Source organism: Kryptolebias marmoratus, linkage group LG17 (assembly GCF_001649575.2).
Source record: "Kryptolebias marmoratus isolate JLee-2015 linkage group LG17, ASM164957v2, whole genome shotgun sequence".
Lineage (NCBI taxonomy): Eukaryota > Metazoa > Chordata > Actinopteri > Cyprinodontiformes > Rivulidae > Kryptolebias > Kryptolebias marmoratus.
Window position 1 is genome coordinate 17,645,980 of NC_051446.1, and position 9,767 is coordinate 17,655,746.

The window sequence follows — 9,767 nt, forward strand, 5'->3', positions numbered from 1 at the left end:
ATAAAAAATACAAGAGAGGTCGCAACAAGTTTGGAAGCTAAGCTTGGACCTCCAAACTCCAAATCTGATTCTGGTATCTTAATGGTATGTTTGGTCCAAACGCTTCAAAATGTTTATTATCCACTTATTTTGGTGGCAAAAGTGTTGTCTACTCAAGATTAGGCTCATGATCTGATGTCTTCCAGGGAGCCTATCGTCCTAAATACGGATGGAAACCAAACTTTAAATCTGTTGTTGCAAAGCGAGATGAAGTAAAACTCTCCCTGGACATTTGTTTGGGCTCGTGCACATAAGTGCAGGCAAGCCGTTTTATACAGATGTTGGCAGGACGATCGATTAACTGTGGCGAACCAGATTTGTACTCCAGCAACATGATTTCAGTGCTCAGCGTTCCAACAATCACCTGTTAGCTTACACTGCCCTGAATTAGACAATGGAAGCCTAAACAAAGCTAAGCAGAGAGAGCAAACAGGAAAAACAGCAACGTAGAAGGTGAAGGGCTTTTATTTAAGACTGAGACAATAATCTCCGAAAGACCTTGTGCTGGTTTTTGTTTTGTTTTGTTTTCTACAAGCCAGTCAGTGAAGCACCCCAATCTGTCAATCTAAAACTACTCCAACTTTGTGGGATTTCTTTTTTTTTTTTTTTTTTGTTACTACACTGTTTTGAAACTTCTGACACTGATTTTTGCATTAAGGAAACAGGAAAGGATTTCTTCTGACAACTTTGCCATGAAGGTGTTGCTGCACAACAGAACAAAGCGCTGCAACTCTAGAATCTATATGTTCTTAAAGAGGTTTTGAAGTCAAGTAGAAGTTTTTGATTTGCCTTTCAAGCATTTCCTATAAGGAGTTCTCTCTGAAACCTTTTGTTTTTACATAACTCAACTTGTCCCCCGCTGTTCCTTTTAAGAGCCATTTGTCATCAGATTACAAACAGGTAAAATCATAAAAAATTTTAGCTTCATTTTGATCATTGTACTCCCACACTGAGGAACGTCAGATATGTTATTCTTCAATCGTATGCAGCTGCTTAGACGAGTCCATGGCTTCTTATTTTTGAAGCAAGGTTAAGCAGCTTTGACATTTTCCTTACCTGTGATTTCTTAAGATTGACTGTGAATAAGCAGTATTCTTATAAGGTCTGAAACCATGTAGAAAATCAACCGAGAGGTCACATTTTACTGTGTTTCCTTATCTAAATAAAAAGTAAAGGATGGCCTGTCAATGCCCAAAAAGCCTGGTTTGCTCTGATTGGTGAGCTCCATCAGCCTGAAGTTCTACCACCAATAATTGTGTTCCAGTTCTGATGAAAGTGTTTCTTTAGGTAAAAAAAAAATAGGTAAATGGTCCTAAAATGCAAAATAGGCTGTTTTAGACCTGGTTTATTGGTTTTCTAGGAAGCAAAATCTGTATAAAATGTAAATAAAACAGAATACAATGATTTGAAAATCTCATAAAACCAGTAGAAAATGGAAAGCATATCAAATATTTGAATTAAGACACTGTTTCTTTTGTTTACAGGCTGTTGCTTAAAGAGGAGGGGATGCTTTGTGATAGTAAACCTGGCCCGTCTTTTTATAGATGTGTTGTTGCCATAGTATTCTAATTTACCCTATTTTTTTCATTAAAATGGTATAATATCTGAATTTAAACATTTGATAAGTTGACAATTTTCCACTGAGAACAGAATATGGTTTTACTGTCTGCAAATCATTGCATCTCATTTTTATTACATTTACCACAAAGTCCCAACTTTTTCAGAAGTGAGTTCCTACAATTTAGAATACAAACACTCATAGTTAGATCAGGAACAGGCATAAGGTTTTCGACAAACAAGTTGAATTCATATTTTAAAAAAAGATCTTGAGCATTTACTGTGATTACTGACATTTATATTACTGGCACGAGATTCAAAGTTAAAAAACCTCCAAAGTGACCAACTTTCACACTGATACACAAAAATATTACAAAGATGTTTCATCCTGAATCAAAGCAGTGATGTAAGCCAGCTTTCAACCAACCCCAAGAGCCACGATGCCTAAAACTACTTTCAATTATTCCCACCGTGACGGTGGAGAAACTCAAACCCAGATGATGCCAGAAATGTAAATAAAAGACTGACAGGCAGAGGCAGGATAAACATTATGTTTATTTCATGCACACAAGACCCAAATAGAACATACTTAATGTCTGCAAGACACAAAAGGAAGTGTAGTCACAGCAGGGTTGCCGCAGAAACCAGCGGATTCAAAGAAACATGTCTTCAAAGTACTCATCAAACTCTTCCTCCCTAAACAGATAAAACAACCAAAACACAGAAATGTCAGTTCCTGTCATGCTCAGTGCTGACGTAAACAATTGACTGGAGGGGCCATGATTAACTCATGTTAACCAACATCGATACAAACAGTAAAAGGCCGCAAAGAAACTTGGCGTTCAGACATTTTTTAAAAGCAAACAGACCTCTTAAAGGTTCACGGTTTTAGTGACTTTGATCACCTGAACAGCTTCATTCAGGCTATGGAACTACAAGTAGTCTACATATGCCCCTTTTCCACTGGCTCTACTTGAGCAGCCCCACTCTACTCTACTCTGCTCGGCTCTGTAAAAAATGCACCGGTCGGTAGCAGAGGAACGCCTCCTTGTGTTGGTGGGTGGGTGGGGTGGGGGCTCCAAAGCCACACCTCCAGACTTCGTAGTGTGCGCTACCGAAACTTGGCGGCATTTGTGGAGACAACAGAAGAAAAAAAAAAAAAAGCTTTTCAGCTTTGTAAATTTTTCCCGGCACTGTTGAGATGTCCGGTTGTATCCAGCGCCAGCCATCTGTTCTGCAACCTCAACAAAAACTTTCTCGTTTCTTGTTACCCCATCTAGCTGGCGCTGAATGTTGCAGTCACCAATAATTGAAAGAAAAGCCTGGACCTTTGTGTTGCTCCAGGGAAAAAACTTCTGTGAGGACTCCACTGCTGCTGTCTCTCTTCGCTACCGTTCCAAAAATTGTCTATCGTTGTTTTCTTCGCTCTTCTTACGCTTCAATCTGACCACACCCACGACCAATGAGTGAACAGGAGCTAAGCTTGCGCCATCCTCGAAAGCAGGGTCGGCCCGGCTGGCCCTAGTACAAAGCAGGGACCGAAACAGCAGGGACTGGCCTCGAAAAAATGCCGGTGGAAACGCGCACAAAGCAAGCTGAGTAGAGTGGAGTCGGGACCTTTAGAGCCGGTGGAAAAGGGGCAATACTGCACTATCTAGAGAACAAAAAGTCATGTTTGCTAAGAGGCAACAACGGTTTGCGATGGTTTTTTGGAGCTTTTTGGGGCGAGTTTTCAAATAAACATTAACTGTTAACCTCACCTCGACTTTTCCTCCACTGCGGGGGCGGGTCCCCGCCAGTGGTCGCCTTCTGATTGGCCGTCTGACTCCTTCCCAGCATCGCTGTCTGTTGGCAAAGAGTCACACAAAGTTTTTAATCGCACCTTAAAGAAGGCAAAACATGGTCAACGTGTAGCGATCTCCCGCCATTATCAGATCTGCTTTTAGTCTGCAAACTCTGATTTCATTACCTCGGATTTGGTTCTGTTGGGACGTTTTGACATCAACATCTAATTTTGATGGAGTTTTTGGTGCAAAACTGAACTGTTTTTAGAGCAGCAGCCTTTTTATCTCAAAGTCTGAGTTTACATTGGTAGAAAGAAGTGGTGCAGCCAGTGAATCACGTTATTAAAAAAACAAAACAGGTTTAACAACAGATCTGTGTCGACAGAAATCTGCTTTTTTAGACAAAAGAAAAGGAAAATGAGTCAAAAGTGTTCTCAGCTTTGAAGATGGCATGCAGTAAAGCCACATCGTTTAATTCCATGTGAGACGGTTCTTTAGATTGTTTTTTTTTAAAGAATAAGAAGCTGCTCACTACATCGGTAAGAGATTAAATACTTATTATTAAATGGAACACGTAATTTTCCAATTAGAGCCTCTTCCTTGTTTGATGAGTTTTTGGTTGTTGTTGTTTTTAGCAAGCTCAAAATAGTATAAACTAGAAGTACCTTGTGTGTCAACTTGCATTCTTGTGCTTCTTTAATTAGCTGCACTTTCTTTGTAAATTTAAATCAAGTTACTGAAAATGTAGCACTAAACGAAACATGGTTAAATTCAGATAATGCGGATGGTTATGTTTTGGGTTTTTCTTAATATTATGGAAAGGTACCAACAAATTTATCTGCATCTGTATATACGGTGGGTGGGTGTGTTTAGTTTGATTTTTATTCTTTTTTATTTTTGAGTAGTGTTTCTGAATTTATAAAGTACTTTGCATTTGGGTTCAGTAGAAGCAGGGCAGTAAATTTCTTCTCAATAAAAAAAGATCTTCATGTTTAAAAAGATCAAATGTTATGAGACATTTTCCCGTTACAGTCACATTACATCAAAACTACGGCTTCAAACACACGTGACTGAAAGAAAAGTCGTGAGGAGTGTTTGTGTTTGGCTCTTAATGCATGCTGAGCTAAATGACATAACATTTGCTCAGAGGACATTTGCTTTTGTGTACACCTTTACCCGCCCACCCGCTCATCCGTCAAGATCTCGGAATAAACAAAACAGGCACACGGGGGCAAAGGCACACTTCATTTCATGCTGCTCACAGCGAACGAGAAAAAAGGCAGAGGAAGAAAAAAAAAAAAAAAAGTGGAGCGGAGATAAAAAAGCCAACAGAGAAAACAGACCCGCTGTCAGTCTATTAGCATTAACAGCAGGGTTAATGTGTGTGTTTCCAGTGAGAGCTGTCAGGGTGTTTTCACACGAAACGTTTGGAGCGCCACGACCTAAAGGTCAGGGAAGAGGCTGAACTGTTCAACGTTTGTGTGTGTGTGTGGATCAGGGAGTTGCGTTACCTTTGTCCGAGTTTTGTGAGTCTGATTCTGAGCTACTGGAAGAGGTGGAGTGACCTGCAGAGAATAATCAGATAAAATGAGCGTCTTGATTGAATCGTGTCATTTCCGGGAATAAAATGTAAACAAAGCTCTTTCCACGAGGCTGTCCCGTGTGATCTGATTACAGCCTTAAAGGATGATGTGTTTGTTTTGGCAAGGTCGAGAAGAGGGGCTTCACCTTTCCGCTTCTTGTGTTTGTGCTTCTTAGAATGAGAAGCCGATCTCTTCCTCTTTTTGCTCCTCTTCTTCGGTGGCTCCTGGTTCTCCTCTGATATCTTTGTTTTTGTCTTTACCTTCACCTCTTTTCTCCTGAAACAAAAAGACACAGACGAACCTAAAGAATCTGCCTTTGAGACTAAAATAACTCACGTTTTTATGTCAAATTGAGACTCAGGTTGGCTTACTTGTGATGGTAGTTGAGTTTAAAAGAGCATTCAGGGCACAGTCCTAGAAAAGAAAAAAAAATCATTACAACTGATCACTCTCTGTAATGTTGAAATATTTTAATGGTTATTACGGCCATTAATTTTATCATAACAGCTTCAGTGTAATAGGCACATGAAGTAAGTGTCTGTATTCCAATAATTGAGAAACATTTCTGCTGGTTGAAACGTGCAGTTTGCTTAAATTTACTGGCCTTCGTAACGCAAACCGTTTTCTTTTAAACTCGCAATGTTTCATTTTCTATGAAACTGTCGTGTGGTTTTAGTGCGTAACTTTCAGTTCGCATTACATTATTAGTGTGAAAAAAGCTAACAGAATAAATAAAAGCACACATTGGGATACAAAATGCATTTAAAAGTAGTAGTTTAGATTAAAATGTTATATGGTGGCGATATAATAGACATCATAGTTCATTTTAAGGTGTTAACATCAAGCGACAGAATATTCAGGAAGATTGCTGAATAAGAAAACAACTCTGTTATTAAAACAATACTTTCTAACATTTTTGCCTAGACAGCCTTACCTCAACAGAGAACAGTTAATATCTTACCTGTTATAGATATATATATATATATATATTATAGATCAGGGGTGTCAAAGTCAAATGGACGGAGGGCCAAATAAAAAATTTAGCTACAAGCCGAGGGCCGGACTGATTGAATGTTCATTGAAATTTTTTTAAATGACGCATATAGTCTAGTGAACCTAATTGAACCTACTGAAAATCTAACAAATATATTCCAAAATGATCAGATAAATAAAGCAATATTTTCTTATGGCTCTGTCAGTAATCTTTAATTTTCAACAGACACAAAAGACAAATTTCCTTTATATAAAAATCCCCATAACATGAACATTAAATGAAAGAAACCTGTATTATTCAAGGCACCATCAGTAGCCTATATTTTCTATTTTAGCAAAAGTGGGCTAAATTTACTTCAAAGAAAAAAATAATAGCAATTTTCTATCATCCACTCAACTGAAATATTTTTAAAATATAATTGGATTGAAATACAATAAAATAAAGTGCAAAAATCTATTAATCAAAAACAACACTTTCCTCAAGGAGAAGTAACATGCAGTGAAAACAAATATTAAACTTTAACTTTTAAACTTGAACTGAGTAAAAACTCTAAATATGTGATTGCACAGTAATGTTCACTTGTTTGAGGTTGAGGGTGATACTTGGTGGTGTCCCATCTTTTCCACAAGTTCATCAATGTTCGGGGTAAGGCTCTGAGCTGAGGAAATCCTCAGAATTGAGTGAAGGTGTTCAGCAGTAAGTCGACTTCTGTGTGATGTTTTGTTCAGGTTCATCAAAGAAAACAGTTGTTCACACAGGTATGTGCTGCCAAACATAGACAACGTTTGAGCAGCCTGGATGCGCAGCTGGGGCATTGTGTCGGGGAGGAAACGGGCAAACTCCGCAGCACCCACTGCCGCATATTTTGCCCTCAGTGCATCATTGCATTGGAGGTCAATCAACTCCATTTGGAGGTTTGGTGGTGAGCTTTCCACGTCAACAGCAAATGGATTACCGAGCAGTTCAAACCTGTTTTTTTGTGCTTCAAAGTCAGCAAATCGGCGTCGAAAGTCAGCGGAAAGCATACCTATTTTATCAGCAAACTGTGCGCTCGGGAACGCACTGGTAGAGAGCTTCTCTTTCATGGTCTGGCAGCTGGGAAAGTGGCTCAAATTTTCTTTCCGCATCTGCGTCTCCCACAGAGTCAGTTTGGTTTTAAATGCCTTCACTGTACTGTACATATCAGAGATGACACGATCCCGACCCTGCAGCTGCAAGTTCATTGCATTCAGATGACTCGTAATGTCGCACAGAAAAGCCATTTCACACAGAAACATCTCGTCTCGGAGTTGTGTTGTGTCTTTCCCTTTGCTGTCCAAGAACAGACAAATCTCCTCACGAAGCTCGAAACATCTTTGGAGCACCTTTCCCTGGCTTAGCCATCGCACCTCTGTGTGATAAGACAAATCACCATGCTCCGTTTCTAACTCCGTCAGAAATGCCTTGAACTGGCGGTGATTTAAACCTTTGGCTCTGATAAAGTTAACTGCGCGTGTGATGATGCTCATTACATGTTCCATTTTCAAGGCTTTACCGCACAACGCTTCCTGGTGTATGATACAATGATAAGCTGCCAGCTCACCTGTCGCGTTTTCCTCTTGCATCTTTTCCCGTATCTTCGCCACCAGTCCGCTCCTGTGTCCACACATCGCAGGTGCTCCGTCGGTTGTCAAACCCACGAGTTTTTCCCAAGGCAGCTCCATCTCATTTACACATCTTGACACCTCTTCATACAAATCATGCCCCGTAGTTGTGCCATGCATAGGACGTAAAGCCAAAAACTCCTCTGTCACGCTTAGGCTGGAGTCCACTCCGCGGATGAAAATTGACAACTGGGCAATGTCAGAAATGTCGGTGCTCTCATCCACAGCCAAGGAATATGCGATGAAATCTTTTCCCTTTTTCACAAGCTGCTCTTTTAGATTGATGGACAACTGGTCTACTCGCTCGGCAATGGTGTTTCTGCTCAGACTCACATTTAAAAAGAGTTGCCTTTTTTCTGGGCAAACTTCGTCACAAACTTTAATCATACAGTTTTTGATGAAATCCCCCTCCGTAAATGGCCGGGCTGATTTAGCGATCTCTTCTGCCAAAATAAAACTGGCCTTGACAGCAGCCTGGCCTTGTGATTTGGCTTTTTTGAACAGAGCCTGTCGAGATTTGAGGCCTCGTTTTAATTCCTCGGCCTTCTGTAGCCTTTGTTCCATGTCCATATTCTTGTTTTTGTCCGCGTGTTTCGTTTCATAATGTCGTCTCAGATTATACTCTTTCAGTACCGCCACACTTTCTCCACACAGAAGACACACAGGTTTTCCAGCTACCTCCGTGAACATATACTCCGACTCCCACCTTGTTTGAAACCCCCGGTTCTCAGTGTCCACCTTCCTTTTTGCCATTTTTGATGGGTATCTGAAAGTTAATTTTACAGTTATGCTGGCGACTGCTGTGCTAATAAACACTGAAATGAAGCAGCCTATTGCTCGGTGCGTCACCGTTGCATTGCGGGAAATGTAGTATTGGTGCGTGTAAAAGATCTGCGGGCCGCTGGCTTGCTGCGGTCTGCGGGCTGGTTCTAATAATAAATCAAGATCATCCCAGGGGCCGTAAAAAACCTTCTCGCGGGCCGGATGTGGCCCGCGGGCCTTGACTCTGACATATGTGTTATAGATATTGGGTTTTCGACTAATCTGACCAGGGCCAGAATTGGAAGCATTATGATACTCCTGCTGACAGTGTCCCCAGGATGAACCAGAAGTGCTACAGTCAGCTGCTGCTGCCACTCTAAGTTAGTAACCGTAAATGCAAAACTGACAGCAAAGTAAGCATTTATAAAATAGCTTCTGCATGAATTGCTGTTAAAACTTGTGACTGATGTTGCTTTAAGATGGCAGCAACCCTCTTTGGTTTTGGCCCCACTCAGACTAGCCATTAGCTCATCAGGGTGGTCAAAATTACATTCCATTTAACGAAACTGAGGTTGTTCATAACATTTCAAAAGATTTTAACTATCTCTTTAAACCATGATGACATTATCGTCCTCTTTTCTTTTTTTTTTTTTCTTTTTTGTCATTTCAACATCTTTAACAGTTCAACCACTTACTGGGGGGGGTTGCCGGGGCTCGTTTCTTTACTGTCCCAGAATTGGGTTTAAAAAGAGCAGAACCTGGGAAATCTTTGAGTCGAATATAAACACCGTGTCTGAAAGTGACCTGTCACTTTAGCTCGTTAAAATAATCTGTCATTGCCTACTTAACTGACTTAGCTCTGACTCGTGGATCCTCAAATTACTGTAATTTTAACGCGATTCTCTGCAGTATGACACATCGGAGTGTTATTACGGGTTGGGTGTCAGACGGGCGCATTTCTGCCGACGCACAATTATGCTCACACATGCTCAATAAATCTTTTCCTTTTAAAGCCTTTTTAATATCTTACTGAGTTTGACCAAAGCGTTCCTCTTCTCCCCGTGTTCGACATAAGCGAAGTTCACCTCCCAGCTTTTCAGGCCTTCCTCCTTTTCACACCGCTTGTTCCCACACTGGAACTGCCCTGAAAGACACACGTTGTCCGCACGTTCAAGCATTTACAGTATTCTCGAAAAACTTGTAGTTATATATTTATGTCACACTGGCTGACATTTATTCTCTTCGTTTATATTTACGCTGAATGCTGAAATAGCAGAGAGGAAAAGGTAGAAAACCGAACCGAAACAGAGACAAAACTTTTATTACAGGACTTGAGAATTTCAGACAAAATCTCCCAAAAACTTGCAACCCTGCAGCTCTCCTTCACCCATCTTCACCCTATCTC

General features: G+C 40.5%; 1 protein-coding gene across 1 annotated transcript in view; it reads right to left on the reverse strand.

Moving 5' to 3' along the window:
* Window positions 1-2,133: 2,133 nt before the first annotated feature.
* The window catches only part of fra10ac1 (FRA10A associated CGG repeat 1), a 21,262-nt gene continuing 13,628 nt past the window's right edge, over window positions 2,134-9,767 (reverse strand). The window contains exons 9-14 of the mRNA XM_017436486.3: window positions 9,393-9,506; window positions 5,335-5,377; window positions 5,109-5,239; window positions 4,892-4,945; window positions 3,357-3,441; window positions 2,134-2,292 (exon numbers count right to left, since the gene is read on the reverse strand). Coding sequence (XP_017291975.1) covers window positions 2,250-2,292; window positions 3,357-3,441; window positions 4,892-4,945; window positions 5,109-5,239; window positions 5,335-5,377; window positions 9,393-9,506 — 470 coding nt within the window. The 3' untranslated portion in view covers window positions 2,134-2,249. The remainder of the gene's footprint in view (window positions 2,293-3,356; window positions 3,442-4,891; window positions 4,946-5,108; window positions 5,240-5,334; window positions 5,378-9,392; window positions 9,507-9,767) is intronic.